Source organism: Temnothorax americanus, unplaced genomic scaffold, assembly GCF_048541705.1.
Source record: "Temnothorax americanus isolate GAGA-0224 unplaced genomic scaffold, ASM4854170v1 Scaffold5, whole genome shotgun sequence".
Taxonomy (NCBI): Eukaryota; Metazoa; Arthropoda; class Insecta; order Hymenoptera; family Formicidae; genus Temnothorax; species Temnothorax americanus.
The window spans coordinates 7,096,191-7,114,154 of record NW_027509657.1 but is presented as its reverse complement, the minus strand read 5'-3'; the positions used below and the strand labels follow the sequence as shown (position 1 = coordinate 7,114,154).

Sequence of the window (17,964 nt, the reverse complement as noted above, 5' to 3'; positions counted from 1 at the left end):
TCAATCAAGATGATTTCTATAATTTGTAATGATTTGTTAAATGTACGCTGATACATATATGTATATTTGTTTGCATTTAACAAATTAATTAAAATATGTAAAGTAATAAAAAAAGATTGAATTATTGCATCACATATGTGGAAATTGCTGCAATGTTCCAGTCTTTATTTATAATATATATTTGTGAATGTGCCATTGTGAGCGATACTTTAGCTGGAGTGTAGAAATTTTATTGTAACACATATGTGTATATAAATATTTTCTATAGTTAATACATGTTAAGTGAGGATTATTCTCTCTGTGTTTAAACGTGATGTGTATAATATGTAATTCCGTCCAAGTAGCTAAATTTCCATTATTTACATGTCTATGTAGCGCGATTAATCATGTGTTAATTAAAGATCGATATAAAGAGACAGAATAAACCTCCTATATGTAGGCAAAAAGTCTAGGGGAATGGGGATGGGAGAGAGGGCGAATCGGTAAAAGTCCTATATTTTGTACTTTTGAAAGAAATCACACAATGACACGACAAATATAAGCCATCTCTCCGTTAGTGCTGGTCTACAACCTTGCTTTAAAGGATATTTAAGCTCTAAGCCGTAAGAAATTGACCAATCACAATGGAAGGTGAGGAGAATAACTCGATTGTGATTGGTCGATTTCTTACGGCTTAAAGCTTAAATACTCTTTAAAGCAAGGTTGTAGACCAGAACTTATCTTTCTTACGAAAGAGGGGAGACTCGGTTTAAAGTCAAAGATACATTTCTATAAATGTGAAAATGAACGTGGACAAAAATATGAGAAAGCGTACAGATTAATTATGTATGGCATTGTTATGTATGGTTTAAACATAACACAGCAGCAGTATGATAAAATTATAATGTACAATATAACAATAGCAATATATTTAAATTTTAAACAATATACATATAATTGTTACGATACTAATGTAACAAGGCACATATATCATTATCTTCGACTTTTAACTTACCATCTCTGAAAACGTAATCTTAAATTCATTATGTACATCATCGAATTGTGTACTGTTTATCATATATTATTAATTTATATTTATTGTTCACTTATCATAAAGATAACGGCATACAAAGTGTATACATGTATCTATGTATATATGACATATTTCGAACATGTGCATTTTGAATTCGTAAATGGAATGGCGAGTTATTAAAATTGTTATTGAAATGGAATATATATATATATATATATATATATATATATATAGTTTTACACATAGTGGAAACGAAAATAAAAAGTGAGATTCACACTTGAAATGCTGAAATCATAAACATTGATGTTTCAGTTTGGTATTGTGACATGACATATACACATAATGAAACTTTCGTATTAGAATGCGCGTTAGATAATATACGTTACTTGTCTATTTGTCTCACCATCTAGTGTCTGTGGCCTGCAGGCATGATTTGTCAGTATATAAGTTCCGAAAAGCTCATACGAAGCTCGCCATTATGGGGAAAGTAGCGTTGACTAGTCGAGTGAAGGGAAAAGAAGTATAATCAGTGTCATCTATTTCCTTTCAGCGAGACCAACTTTCCTGAATCTGAACCTGAATCTCAACTCATTGACACGTCTTCAACAATCTACCTCTGCCAAGTGTAGGTGACACTCGTCGTCGATCGTCCTTTCAAATTTTATTCTTTAACTCAACTTTAAGTCTGAACATTGAGAGCAAGTTAGATTATAATCACAACACACAGTTGAAGGAGAATTCTAGCGTAATATACATAGTTTGAAAGGATGAATTCGGTCAACATATTTGTATATTTTGGTTTCCTTGTTTCAACCATTAGAAACTAGTGTAGTATAGTGAAGTAGTATTTGGGTTTTGTTTTATTTTAAGTGTATTTTATTTTAGATGGTTTATGATCATAATCACCATTGAATTGTTGTTACTGCCCTTAAAGTGCAGTATGTATGTACTGTACATACATACTGCACTTTAAGGGCAACAAATATGTATGTTGAATGTTCATTACTTACAGTTATCCCGATCATCATGATTTATTTCTTTATTTCAGATTATATATTCTACGCTTTTATTGTCTGGATTACTTGATCTAAATTATCCGAAACTATTAATAATCCCCAGGCATATACATTCATATATATATTCATACACAATTGGCAAATTAATGATGTCATATAACAAATAAGCGTGGAATATATAAGGTTTTTTGTTATTTTTAGGAAGAGCATGATCCTTCACATTTATGAGTGTATATCAGAACCGACCTGGCACCTTTCGATATACGATTATGTAATAAACCCATTAGCGTCCAATGTAATATCTGTTAAAATAAGGATTGCGAAAAAACAGCTATTTTGTAAAATTAATGATAGGATGAAGTTATTAGAATGGCCAGATCGGCCCTGATACTTTACATGCTATAATATAAAATTGTTTTACCCTCAATTATATATTATCAATCTAATCGTGTTGATCGTAGCGTCTCCCAATATGGTCAGCAGTAAATTGGGTCCTCGTATGACCACATTACATGAGGAAACGTCAAATGTGGGGAACCAAGCGTCTACTCCTATCAATGACGATGACGAGGAGAAAAGCGACGCCGATTATTCTGAATACGAGGCATATCAGGTAGGGTATATTCTGAATTAAAAATATCTAAAAAAATTTTTTCTATTTTTATCTAAAAATCTCGTTAAAAAAACCAAATTTAAACACAATATATGTTGCACAATGCATTTATAAATTACGATACTTTAATTATTGCGTCAACTCGTTGATGCGACTGCAACGGAGTCAGCTATTAAGCCACCTTGTAATAATGTGCAATCGTAATCGCGCTAATCGAATCAAAGTTGTATAACACAGGCCATTTCCGCTCAGGCTCCACCGAAACCGGTAAAGCCGCTAACTTCCTCACGCACATTGGATTCTCTGGTCGAACTGCAATCGACGAAGATCAATACGCCAAGTATGAGTAGCAGCGGATACGGTTCTCAAGCTGTTTCCACGACAAACCTGACATCGGAAGATTCCATTTCTATCAAGTCCATCAGCGTGGATGAGACTCCAGATCTCGAATACCGTAATCTTCTCGACAGCAAGAAACCGGAGAAAATGGACAGTTCCCTCGTGGAGGAAACGCCAGAGGAGTACTTAAGCGAAGTAAACTCCGCGTTGGATAACTTGAACATCTCGCTAGGCGCTTGCACGGAGGGTTAGTTACGGGAATGCTACGAAACAGTCATTTTAGATATATCGATATTGTTCTGTTGTAAATATATAATAGTTCTTCGTCTTACAGAACACACTAGAAAAAATCTAGAAGAAATGGGAACGTACATGGATACTGATATCGATAGTCCAGTTTCTTCTACAAAGAGTGAAAGTGAGACCAATAGCAACATGTTTCACGTCGAGACTCAAAGGAAAAGTACACATGATCAGGTTCTTAGTGATAGAAAAAACGAGATGGAAATCAGTCAAACGTCCAATTCAGGAGACGATAGTCCCTTGGAGGGGTCTTGGATCGTACATACCAAACTGCCACCTGGCAAAGTAAGTATTATATATTTTGCATAATGAGAGAAAAAGAGAAAGAACGAGAGGAAAAGAGGGACAAAAATAATTTCCTCTAGCTAGTCTGTGCAGACTAGTCGATAAATGATTCGTGTTTACTTAATCAGGTCGTGCGAAGAAGAAAGACTTCTAACAGTACAGGAAGGCCTACCAGCTCGCAGCATAGAGCTTCGTTTCCTATGGTCCGTCCACAACTTTCTGAGAGTAAGGCTGCGGTACATTTGGAGCAAACGCTACAACCTAACATGCCGTATGAAAATGGCGACAATAGCTCTTCAGAAAGAATCGATGGTACTGCTAACGCAAGCAATTAGTCTTGAAAATTCTTCATATATTTTTCAACGACGCGTTTATTTTTTTGAGAGATTATATACCATGTGATTCTTCATGTATGTGCAACTCTTTAAAAATATTTCTTTTTTTTTGCAGCGGATGACCTTAGCGATAAAAGTTCAGCGTTTGGTTCAAGACACGATTTAACTCGAGTGGAAACTCCTCTACCAGACTGGATCGTTGTTGGTGAATCTGTTTTGGTTCGTCCTTATAGTTATTCCGGAGTTATAGCATACGTCGGTCCCACAGAGTTTGCATCGGGAACCTGGATAGGAGTTGAACTTGATGCTCCGACTGGTACGAAAAATTTTCTCCCCTCCCCTTCCCCCTCTCTCTCCTCCTCTCCTCTCTCTCTCTCTCTCTCTCTCTCTCTCTCTCTCTCTCTCCTCTCTCTCTCTCTCTCTCTGAAGCTTTATCTAGAGTTCCCAAGTAGATTTTAAACCTGTCCATACTTTATTGTTGTAGGCAAAAACGATGGTGCTGTCAATGGCCATAGATATTTTACATGTCGATCGAAATGTGGTATATTCGTTAAAATGGATAAGCTAATTCAAGACAGACGAGGAAGAGCACTTAGAAGCTATACAAAGCAAGAATCTACACCATCCACATCAATGCGCAGGAGTATTAGTAAAGGTAGTTTCGCACCAGTTATCTTATTGCGTCGATTGGAATACGTTGCTGTTGAAATTACGTTTATTGGAACAATATTGCTTTTCAGGCGAAGGATTACATTCCTTGCACCGAAGTCGCAGTCGAGGGGAAGGCCTCTCTACTACAGGTACACGTTCTTTTCCACGCGGCAAGTAAACGGATCACACACTGCTCCACCATTATTTCGTGTTAATAAAAGCCACGACATAAATATCCCAAGTGCTACATGCTTATACGATACATGTAGCAGCAATGTTTCAGTCCTTTAGACATTAGGGCAGCTATTGATTATTGAAATTACTATAAAGTAATATTTGAAATATTAAATCATTAATGTGTACTACGCACGAAGCATAGGGTATTCTCGACTTGTCCTATGAACAACGTTATCCATTTCGTTACTTGGCTAGGGAGGGGGGGGATAGCATAATTGACCCGTGCATAATACATGTCGCCATGTATCGAAAGTCAGTTGCGATACTTATTGACTTACGAGCATTCCACAAGTTTACTTTAACGACCACGTATTACGAACCATTTGTGTTTTATACCAGAGGAAGGAAATATACTTTGCGATTTAATTGTACATTTTAAACCAATCAAAAGTTAGCAGGACATCTTTCCTTTTCTCGATATGTCAATCTGAATATATACACGATAACTACAATTTGATGTACATATTCCACGTAATGATATTTTGTATTTATGAAATCGGTCCGTGTCGATACAATAGACGCGATAATAATATACCGAATTTAATCTTGGCGTTTTTACAAATCATTGGACGATACACTTTCCAAAATTACTACATGGTAATTTATAGGCCGGAAAAGTGCCCAATGAAAGGACAAATGTCGAAAAACATTTTGCATACATATATTTTACCGCGTTATGCAGATTATTTAAAAAGATTTTATATGTATACAATTGTTTCATATATTGTATTTTTTTTAGCGCGATTCGTTAAGTTCCTTTTTATTGTAATATACATCTCTTGTCACCGTTGTCCCATCACGTGAACATGACATGCCTTAATTTATATACTGCATTCTAACTGCGTATTGTGTCTTTTTGGAGATTGCAAACTGATTCTTAAATACCGTTGTTAATTGTTTTAAGAGACAAATTGCAAGTCCAAAGATACAATGTCTAATAGAGTTGCAATATTAAGTTCGTAGACTTAAGTAGTAGAAACTAAATAAACGAGCTTGTTCCATCGTATCAGTTGCGTAACTAACGTTATATTCATCCAGCTTTTTGATAGATACTTGGATTACCCACGTTATATCACTTTATTCACGCACAGCATGGATGTCGAAGCGGACGATTGATATACATTTCGTATCCTGTAACGTGATTTGCTCGTTAACGGATATTTTTTTCACTTGTGGAGTATTAAACTTGGCTTTATGTCAAAAGCCATTACGTACGTAATCACATCTTGCGTGAAATCAAACGGCGAAAATTACTATATTTTTCTCTTACTTCACGAAATGTAGATTGTGTCGTAAAGGAATATGAAAAAAGACAAAACGTAAGCAATTAACATTTAAGATAACTCGTACATTCGCCCAAATTGTGAAAACAGCTCCTGTCCAATTAGAACAATACTTATATTACCAATAATGAGTATATTACTGTATGTGTAATATTTATGGAATATAATAATATTAATAATAATAATAGTAACAATAATAATAATAATAATAATAATAATAATAATAATAATAATCGCTGCGGCGCAATGTTTCCTTATCGTGGCAGACAATCTTCCCCGGTTTTATGTACGTAAATAACAATTACCTCTGCGAGAAGGAAATCTTGCAACCAGCGGTATCTGTCCATTTTTAGTAATCGAGATTGTTGAGGAAGAAACACAAATTAAATGAGTCCACGTGTCACAGTGATACTACATGTCTGCCCGGCATAACATTAATAAATTCTGCAATTATTAATTATTATGCATCTTCGGTTCTTGGTACAATCTTGGCAATCGACACTTGCATTCCTTTCGACGCATTGGAACTCGTATGTCATCCGTGAAGCAAGATTTACTCTCTTACTCTTCTTACTTTACGGACACGCACATTATCAGACACATAGGAAAAATGACTCAAAATTCAAAAAAAGAAAAAATCACGATTTTACTGTGTACTTTAGTGCGTTATCGATCAATTCTTGAATAGTGTTTTTCTGAATCCCTTAATTGTAAGGCGATTATATCCAGAGTATAATGTCATTCTTTCCTACAACACAAACACGCAGAGAGATACACACACACACACACGGAGAGAGAAAATATAAATTAAATAGAAACAGAAGGAAATGTAATGGGCGGGGGGGGGAGTGAGAGAGCACCAACGATAATCTCGGAACAAAGATTTCTTTTAATCGCAGTCTTATGAGTGGTCGATGTTTAAGTACTGTTTCCTTACGTTGTCGGGAAAAACAATGTTCGAGAAGCTGCAGCGGAGGCATTTAACATTGAGAGAGCTTACGCAGCCTATTCCATCCCGCAATAAGACAATGTCCATTTTTACCGTTACAATTGTCTAAAGATAATCGTTCGTGCTATACTTTGTACCCTAAGTGATTCTAGAATATATTTTCGACCAATCGGTTTTACGAATGTCTCTAGAAGACTTCCGAGTTTAACATTATCCGCGATCGCTGCGAATATGACATGATCGCTCGCGCTCACGGTCCAAGTTCCAAAGGGTCGCGGACGGGAGGTCCATGATTTAAATCGAGTCTCCTAACTATGGCTGTGAAATCAATCTATATTTTGCTGTTCACGTTGCTCCCTCGTTTTTATCCTCGTGTCGAAGTATCCACGAGCATCGAATATTATACGTGACTCCATTAAAATACCAAGTCGAGTATCAAATGCGAAATTGCGAAACCAAGACGTTTTTCGAAACGGCTGCCGGTACGATCACGATAACTCAATTTGGGTCCTTTAAATGTTTAGTGGTTTTCGGAGGCATTTTCCGATGGATACTAAAGTAACTAACAATTGCAAACGAAAAAAAAGGAAAAAGAAAATTCCAGTCCGTAAACAAAAATTGAACGCGTGGGCAAAAATACACCCTTTACATTATGGTTCGGAACTTGAATCATCGTCAGAATTGTCGTCACTGCCAAAATCAAATTCTTCAAAAAGTATCGTTCAACTTTCCACGCGAACGTTCAATTTTCTTTTACTTGAAAGTAGACACTACGCCTGCGGCGAAGCCTCTTCCCCGCATAAAAAAGAACTCGTTTAACTTCAAGCCTATTTCTAAAAACTTGAAATTCAAATTTAAGTAGTCGAAATAGGGACAAATATTGATCATAGAATTTTTTTTAACTATTTTTTCCGTGTTCCTCGCCAAAAATGCATTTGAAAACCATCGCTTACATTTCAAAGGGCCAAAGTTATCGTGATTGTCCGCAGCTGCCGATTAATTATGTAAATTAATTACGTATCTGTTCATCGACAACGCAGTCGCGCCTTTAACGACGGGTGCAGCTCGAGAGCAGTTTTTCTTTTCGATCGCGCTTTTCCGTGACACGTGAGCATAAAGTATTGTATAAAAGCATCGCGCGCATCGAACAAATTCAAGGATCGCATCGACAAGACGATCGAGGAGGACCATTTTTATAACAAAAGGAATAATATCAACGACGTCGAGACGTGTGTGTGTGTACAATTTATGCAGTAATGTAATTTCGTTTTTTAGTTCGGAAAAAAAAGACAAAGAAAAAGCTTTTCTCGACATTAGTCTCATAATATTTTTTTTTCGGCCAATAACGTTAATTTTTATCGGATATCTTAACGTGTTCGCGCTTATGTAAGTGCGATACGGCTACGCTTTCTCATAATATTCTACGCAACACTTGGTTAAATTCTATCCTTGTCGCGAAAGCGATTCATTTCTCGTAAGTGTCTTGTCGACCGCATTTGTCAGCGGCCACGTTTCATTGTCGTCAATTACACGAAAAAGTGCGAGAGTACGTATAATATTGAATTCGGAACTCTTCTAAACCATCGTCGCGTCGCGGTGAGATCGTTCGAACGATCACGCTAATGTAAAACCTATAAGGTGTATATGTACAACGTAAGCCTCGAGATTGGTGGTTATATTTTAATGTAATGTATTAAAAAAAAAGAAGAAAAAAAAACAAAGAAAGAAAAAGAAAAAAGTGAGGAAAATAACAGACAAAGTATGCATGCGAAGAAAAAGTGACAAAACCCTCGTATTCGTCCTCGTACGTTTATCGACACAGTACTAACAATAAGTAAGAACACAATATAATGTAAAAAAAAATAGCAAAGTGAGCACGTGCTTTTTTTTTGTCTCGCCTCCTCATTTATTCTAGCCACGTTAAGTAGATAGTGTATTTATCACGACGACACTATTATAACACATGGTTAGGTCCACGAGAGCTTTCACGCGTCTTGATGTGATTAAATATAGGAATGTCAACCCGCGTGACGTTCAATGACGGCTGTCATTCTCATCCGTTTTGAAAATCTAAGCCGTTCACTCGCTAGAAACAACACATTCGTATCGTATCCGTTTGATCCACCCCGACTCTATACATTAGCTCTGATCCATCGAAACGAGGAATCAGCCTTATCACGTATATGGTGTCGCGCGAATCAAACGGATACTTGGACAGACACTTTAAACCTGCGAATCCTCGAATCGATCCTGTTTTCGTCTACTTCGCCAAATGTTTGCGCAACTGGCAGAAAAGGTCGAAAATTCGGTTCGGCATAAGAGCGATGCGTAAAATCAAAGTGCGAAATTGCGATTATCCCGGCGAAAGATGCGACGTGCGGTTGGTTTCAGTTGATCGGCGATTCAGTCGAGACGCTATATAAGTGTAAAGCTTCTGCGGAAAATAACGAATGATACAGCACGGAGAAAAAGGATTTGCTACTACAGAAAAATCTATTCGTTAAATATGAGATAACTAACAGTTTTTGCAGCGAGAGCTATTAATTTTACAATATAATATAGCAAAACCTTCTGTTGGAATAGCAAAAAGTTTTGCCGAACCTTTTGCTACTTAGTAATAATTGCAAAAAGATTTTGCTACTATTGCTAAATTATAGCTCTCGCGGCAAAAAATGTTAGTTATCCCTATAGTAGCAAATCCTTTTTTTCTGTGAGTCGATACTAGATAATAAGGATTTCGGAAATTCTCTGTAGATCGATAGGATGCGCAATGTCGTTTGATCTGGTTGTAGATAACCGGAAATAGGAAAGCCTATTTTTGCATCGTGTGTTTAAAGAGAAAAAAACAAACAAAAAGGTATCTAGCCGGTTTGTATTCACCGAATATATGCATTTGGATGGGGTGTTATATAAAGCCCCAAACATACATACAAAACTAACTTGTAGGATGTTGACTGTCAATGATTCGTATACAGTGACTTAACTCATTAAAATTTAATCACGAATGTGTGCTTACGGATATGCCTATTACCTATTTCTTTTTAACAGGCTTTCCCGTAGCCTTCCGCGTAAATTATTTTGTATCATTTTATTAATTTGACTGACTCTCGATTAATCGCTAGATAAGGATCTCTTACAACTTATATTGCATATAATGTACAAATTAGAACTGCTCTAAAACATTGTGTTGTACAATACGAAAAGCGATATCGAATATCTGGAAGGTATTCACGCAATGTAACGCGATGGAATGATCGTCCTCGAGTACCACAAACGAGTATAAGTATAATCGTAAATACCTACCGGTACTCTACACTGTACTTTGTACTTGAGATAAATAGCGCAACAATATAATTTTCCGACGTCACGCGCCATCGGTATAAAAGTTATCTCGCGAAAGGCACACACAAATACGTACACCTCTCCAAGTGAGAGGAATCCTTGTAAAATTAATTCACAATTAATTCCGTTATGTTTATTAGACATATCTGAATGTACCTCGAATCAAATAATTCTTACGAGATATAATAAACGATTATTACATGTACGAACGGTACAGCTGTGAGCGAAGCTGTGAGTGAATCGACCAGATGCGTGTACAAGTACAATACATAAAATGTGGGAAGGCGCTTAAGTGACATTTATTTTTATTTCGACATTGGGCATAGTAATTCGAGCTGTACGTGTATATTGTCGATTCAGCACGATCTAAATTTCAATATTTAGAATATAGATAGCGATTCGACTAGTAAGTACCTCGGTGTGCACTGGTGCTAGTATCTGTTCTGGCACAATATTTAGTGTTTACTTCTATGAATGTTTGCATGGAACATTCTGTAATCACGATCCATCCGATCTGGCATGTGCTACTCTGAAATTGATATCTTTTTAAATTGTATTTCCCTGCTATATATATATATATATATATATATTGTATATATATATATATATATACAATATATATATATACATATTATATTATATATACATATATACATATTATATATATATATATACATATACATATAAATAAATATATATATATATATATATATATTTTCGTGATATTTTGATTTTCTGGCAGAGCATGAGTCATGCGGCGCGCGCGTGTGCGTACGTGCGTGCAGTGCGCGTGTGAGTGGGCGCGCGCGCGCGCGCCTGTGACTCAAATATAAATTATATTTTCACGAGATAGCAAAATTTATCTTGCGCAATAAAATCAATAAACATTTACATATGAATGTTTCATTCAAACGTCTTAGTCTGATTATGAGAATTATAAGATGGAATCTTTCATAGATTTTCTTTAATTCCTTCGTGCTCGGATCAAAGTGTACATCTAGTTCGTTTCGAGACGTTTTCTCATAAACCATGCGATTCAGTTAGAGGAGCGCGTCCTGCTGTTTAACAGAATTTAACAGTAGGTGTCAAAGATATCATTCGCGCGATATTCATACGTGTCAGATACTAGAGGCATAGATATACATGCGCACATCCAGTCACACACGTACGCGCTAGAGGCATGCCTGCTTTAGTGGCACTCGAGAAAAAAAAGGCAAAAGTAAAATAAAGAAAATATAACTAGCGAGTATATTCCATGTAACTTTTCTTCTAATTCAAATGAAAGTTATTCACCTTTTTTTTGTAAAACTGTAGTAAGCATTGCTACTCGAGCGATTATCGTTGCCGCATCCTTTGCCCCAAAAGCAAGAATGCTTTTCGATCTCGTAGGCCAAGAGCTAATTATTACTAACGAATTAAGAATAGAACTGTGTCAAGTCAAATCAAAGGATGATTATTGTGTAATAGTATTATTTTATAAGCAGTCAATAATATTAATATCCATTGAAGTAAGCTAAACACCGTATCACCTCTTTTCCCGAAATCCTCCCGTTTGTGAAAAAGTCTTATATTTATTTCATAAGCTCGTCTCGTCTCGTCTCGTGCGAGTATCCCTATATCTCTATTGTTAAATCCCGCGTAGTACATACCGCGATACATGCATATAGAAGCTGATACAAGTATAAACAGTAAGGTGTGTACATTTTAATTTTTATGAATATAATAAAAATATAATTTAATGTTCTAAATGTGCGATCTGCTTGCGTGGTCGATCGGACTTTGCTGCGAGTTCGTTGCGAGTCCGATAACGACTTGTCTCGCTCGTCGTTAAAACAAATCAATATTTGGTTCTAAGGCATATGTCCTATGTATATAAATATACATATGTCAGGCTATACGATTATTCACTTATATATTATAATCAATTCTACAGTAAAGTTAGACGAGTTCTATTTTAATTTTTTTATTTACATTTTGTCATTTTTTAAGAAAGAATACTTTAGTAAAATATATATAACGACAAATACAGTTACGATATCCTGATATCACATCGAATTATTATCTATGAATGATTTAAAAGAGAAATGATCAATAATTTGTCTTTTAGAAAGTGTGATATTCGCAATAAGAAGTAAGTTATATACATACATAATAACTAAGTTTGTTAAATATTAAGTTGTCGATTTAATATTAATTAATTGCACGATTAAATTTTAATTAAAAATGTATACGTTCTATGTTTAATACGATTAATTTTAGTAATCGTTTGATGCGTACAAATTTGTTCAATTAATTATTATCTATTACTATCATTTTCATCATCATCATCGTTATCATCATTATTATTATATTGTTGTTATTGTTTATTATTATTATTATTATTATTATTATTATTATTATTATTATTACATGTTCTGCATTTTACGCTTCGTTTTATGTACATTTCGATATGTGTGATAATAAATAACGTTCAGCGAAAACTATTCAATTTTCAAGCGTCATTCTTTCCTCGTTTGTGCATGAAAAAATCAAACATATTGCACATAAGAAAGTAAAAGATAAACCAAGTTGTGTAAAAATCGCACACTAATAAATGTTAAATGATAAATCGGTATTCACATCAAATAAGCACAAGTCACTGCAAGCACAAGTACAGATTTAGATATATGATCTTTATGCGCGATACTATTGACCGTGACTCTAATTGGTCGTAAGTCGAAAATTATTAAAATCTCGCCGTTTTCACAGCAGAATTTTTGAATCTAATTAATTTGAAGAATACACAAAAATATCGTACGATAATGGAGTATTTGCATGATAAATCAGATAAACAAAGTGCTATGTGTGAATTAGCCACACAGGTTTTGATGTAGGGTGTAGTCATCTAATTTAAATATAATGGAATGACTCCCGCGGGAATGTCGGTGACTCTAGAGAGTCGGAGGATTTTTCAAGGTCTTTTTTGTCCTCGAAAACGCGCATAAGAGGAGGTAGTCCTTCTTTCGTAGTCCACCGCAAACAGAAACGCGCGCGAGCGAGTGCACTCGTGCGCTCTTTCCCATAGCCAAAGAGCGACTTATCGATGAGAGATGTCTGCAATTAATATATCTCTTCAGTAACCTTGACAGTTGTTATTTGCCTTGATGAGGAACTGAGGAACTGTTATTATAGCTACTAGACGTTTGTAATGACGATATATTCATTCCGATTGTCGTTTATAGCGCATGGCGCATCGTGACATGACCCTATTCCGACAAGTGGGTAATATTCGCGTAATCTCCAATCGCGAGACGAATCGTTCAAAGATTAGGCTTTGAAGAATTATACTTTTCCCCAGACGAAAATCTACATTAATCGGCAACACGCTTTCTTCCATCTCGGAAGCATAAATGCACAATTCCAAATATAATGAAGACTGACAATGGAGAATGGAATCGACGATATCTGATTCACGAGTTGGCACTGTTGGCAGTTTGGTCGTACGGAGAGCGACGCGAACAAATTTCCATAAATAACAACTACGAGACACCCTGAATTAAACGTACTTATAAGCGTTGTCACTTTGATTCTCTCTCTCTCACGGATCAACGGATTAGCAGACTGCCGTGAGTGTTGTATACTTACAAAGATGCGGTATGTGGTATTTTGAAAAAGCATATCGTGCATTCGTGTGCACGCGATCGCGCGTCCTTTCGACCGATATAATATTGTCACGAAAGCCGGAAAGCACGTGCACGTGCGGTTGCTCGTCTCTTAGACTTATACAATCGAGTGACGAAAGTCGAATTGACTTTGTCTACCTACAGTTAGGAAATTGAAATTATATATGCGGCTTGTGTGTGTGCGTGTATATTGTAAATCGTAAATCAGTGAGTGATGTCCCGCCGAACGCGACAGCTTGTATATCACTTGTAAATTGTGGCGAGAGTAATATTTATCCAATATTAATTCATGATTTTTTTTTTGTTTATCAAACAGCAATAACGAGTAAGAATAACCACATTTAGAGTTCTAAAAAAAAATATGTTTGATCGAGATGTTATAATTAAGCTGATACTGTGTTTAAATAATTTAACTCTTTCACGAGATCCAGGACGCGGCGAAGTTGGCTTATTTTACTTCTGGGAATCGTTTCAGGCATTGACATTCAGCAGCCGACGCGACGGAGCGGACTCCCGACTCGGATATAACGCACGTCTCTCTTTTGCTTTCACATCATGGCTATATGTTCTCTCTCGAGTGTACGAGAGGCTTCAAGTTGCCCTTTTCTTCTCATTTCCCCGTCTTGTCCCTCCCTCTCTTTCTCTCTCTCTCTCTCTCCCTCTCTTCTCCCCACTTTTTCTCGACGCGAGCAAGTCGCGAGCATATATTACGCATCTCAAAGCTGCGCTGCGATGAAAGAGCGTATGCCTCGAAGACGAGATGGGATCAGTGAACCTACCCATGGTCAGCACCGACCGCCGCGCCGTCTCCGTCTGCTCTTGTCTTGACAGATGAAGTATACATAATATATGCGCTATAATGTATAAATACGTAGTGTCGGATTTTTTTCTCGTGACGCCAGTAATGTGCGAGGGATCGTAAAGGTGGCGGACAAAAGAGTCCGCACGTCGATGCAGATACGTCTCTCGAGACAATGTCTTTTGGATTTTGTCTGGAGATTACGCGTGCGGAACAACTAATTGTTTCTTTTCTTCATTCTCGTCAACAATCGCCAACAAAGTCAATACGTCGCGCAACCGCATCTATGCAGCGCATCGTGCAATCGGCAGAGAAGCGCCCGCGGCCCGGCAATAAAGAAAGGCCAGGTAACTTGATAACAGTTTGTCGAAATAAAAGATAAGAACAACTTTCTCAGGCTGTCTGCGGTATAAATATATTCGAATGCGTCTTCTGCGGTAGGTGCACAATATAGGAATGCGCGTGAACCGTTTCTTTATATGTCAGTAAAGAAGGAACGGTTCGTCGTCACCAAGTCCTTATACCTTATACTCCCTCAGATGAAAAACGATGAATTCCACCAAGTTTTCAAATAAATAATTGCGCGATTGTCAATTTCAGCAAAAGTCATGTATTTCCGAGAGTACCTAGAACGCAAATAGTTGGTCGATATGCGTTTACGCGAAACATAAACGACACGTAAGTTCGGGGAAGCGACTGTGATACATAATAGAGCGTCTGGTACTTTGCACCGGACTCACGCCGGAGCCCGGAGCCACGCTGCCGGCTGCGCTTTCTTTCCGGCTGGATTTGTTCGACTTTTTCCTTATGAGAATTATACCGACATATATAAATATATATATCGCCACACAATGCATTACATTGTATTGCATTGCATTGCATTGCGCTGCCATTCTACTGGCGCCGCGCCGCATCACGCTTCACAGAGGCTCAGATGTCAGATCAGACGTCGGACACCGCGGACCGCGGACTACGAAATAACCGGGTATATGTCGTTCTACCTACAAATATTACAAACACAGGATGCGTTTCGCTTTTGCGAGAACCGTTATAACAGCCGGAAACGACATTATTTGCGCGCGTTGAATCACAAAGTTGCTACAAAATAATAAAAACGTAAGAAAAGAAGTCGCGTCCTAATAAAAGCGTAAGAAAAGGACTTGAATTTTATGCAAAACAAACGGCATACAAATCCGTTATTAAATATAGCGTAGAATGCGCCGCCATGCGAACCGCAGTGCTGACGGTTGCGACAATTTTCGTGAAACGAAAGCGTGCAATTGAAAGCTAGCCGCACGATAATTGCGAAAAAGTCGTATGAAGCCATCGCGAAATCGACCGCGCCACATTTTTCTCGATATATAATAGCTGCTTTACGTTCAATGCCTCTGTCAACATCGATCTAGTGGAAGAAACGACACATTTCGGCGGCTTTATTTAATTTGAAAGCCACAGGAATCTATCGTCTATAGACTGGCGCAGCGCAGCGCGGCGCGCGGCGCGGCACTTGCCAAAATGTCGCTCTTCGACAAAATGAAATTATTTAACGTTTGAATTATTAGCGTTTCTTTCTTCGATTCATTGAATATATTTATTGTTAGTGGTAAACTAGCGATTTCCTAGCTGCAGGTATACACAAAGTCATTTTGGCTTCCGTCATCCGACTGTGGTATATAAATCTGCGAAGCGCGAGTAACTGCATGCAAACACGTGCTTTCGCGATAATATATGTATAAAAATGCAATTAGCCAGACTTTTTCGAAATACTACTTGGAAATCGCCTCTTTCCACAAGTAGCGCGTACCCGCACTGATCCGGACAAGACAATCAAAGGGACGCTTGTGTTTGTTCAGTTCAGAAATTCAAGTCTCGTAATCACTCGTAGAAATTTGTTCATTGCTCAATGCTCTCAGTTTGTGACAGTTTGTGACTCAGAAATCTGTTGCTTTCGTTCTCAGTTTCACAATTCCTAGGAATTGTATATTCCTGGAAGATGAAAAGCGCGTTACCAATTAAAACAATTAAGTTCTCATCTTGAGAAAAGTTCACGTTCGATTCGCAAAGCCTCGAATGATTCACTTTACGATCGAAGATTACGCGGATACGATACGTAGTCGCGCGCGGACGTTTAAACACGTTTAAACACCGTCAACAGTGGAATTAAAGAATCATCTGTCTCGTCTCTAATAGGAAGATGGTGCAAGAACAATTTCCATCGAGATGCGTCGTAGATTTATCTGGCATCGGTGCGCGCGCGGTGACCTTTCGGACGGTCCATCGTGTCGCATGTGAATCAAACGGGAAAGGGAAATGCACGTGCATAATTACATACGCGAACGATATTCGCATAGGAATGATTTATTATAGCAGCGGTTAGGTTCTCGAGGGCGAGCCTGCATGTTAACGATGTACGATGTACATAACAAGGACAATCTCGCGAGCGCCATATCTCTCGCGAGAAGATGAAACGTATACGTGAATAATATTACGTGCGACAACGAGAAATTCTGGGAAAGATGGACTTTGGTCTCCCTTCCGAACAAAAAACTTCCCGTGTTCGCATAGGTACAGGAAGATGTCTTACTCTAATTTGCATAACTGGCTATAAGAGCGTAGAGACACAGAGATAGAGACGTGTTTCATCAAGTTTTTCAACTTTCTGTCTCTTTTGTTGGTTTTATATATTCATAGGTCACAGGATTAAAGGATTCTTAGGAAAAGCAAGGAAAGGATCTTCCTTGTAGATCTTTTCCAGAAAGATGCCGGGAACGATTCGCTGGACAATTCCCTGACTCATCCGGTGTCGCGTTAAAAACACCCTTCAATATTTATCGCGCAACAAGTTTCGGTATTTCCGTATGTTGACGAAACGAGGGTTAAAAATCTTCTATAGTTATTGCTTTTACGCAGAAAACATAACCCATATAGACAGCACAATGTGTACTGTCTGGGAAATGTCCTTATACTATAGATAACAGAATTGTTAGAAGAGGGGTATCAATTGTTTACTCGTTGCCGCTATTCTCTCATGTAGTTCGCAAATTTTGTATCCAACGAAAATTTGAATGCGAATCCAAGGAAATGATTCATCCCCCGGTTATCCCCACAATCGTGGAATTTTTCATCACGAGCACATCT

The 17,964-nt window shown here is 37.4% G+C and overlaps 1 protein-coding gene across 4 annotated transcripts in view; it reads left to right on the top strand.

The window, feature by feature from the left end:
- The window catches only part of LOC143903892 (kinesin-like protein KIF13A), a 35,829-nt gene extending 23,716 nt beyond the window's left edge, over positions 1-12,113 (top strand). For 3 of the 4 annotated variants that reach the window (XM_077417925.1, XM_077417926.1, XM_077417924.1), the window contains 8 exons: positions 1,563-1,637; positions 2,490-2,641; positions 2,894-3,227; positions 3,315-3,568; positions 3,697-3,880; positions 4,019-4,219; positions 4,388-4,558; positions 4,644-12,113. In XM_077417925.1, the coding sequence (XP_077274051.1) occupies positions 1,563-1,637; positions 2,490-2,641; positions 2,894-3,227; positions 3,315-3,568; positions 3,697-3,880; positions 4,019-4,219; positions 4,388-4,558; positions 4,644-4,732 (1,460 nt within the window). In that variant the 3' untranslated portion in view covers positions 4,733-12,113. The remainder of the gene's footprint in view (positions 1-1,562; positions 1,638-2,489; positions 2,642-2,893; positions 3,228-3,314; positions 3,569-3,696; positions 3,881-4,018; positions 4,220-4,387; positions 4,559-4,643) is intronic. The other variant, XM_077417927.1, reaches the window with a different exon arrangement.
- Positions 12,114-17,964: the final 5,851 nt, after the last annotated feature.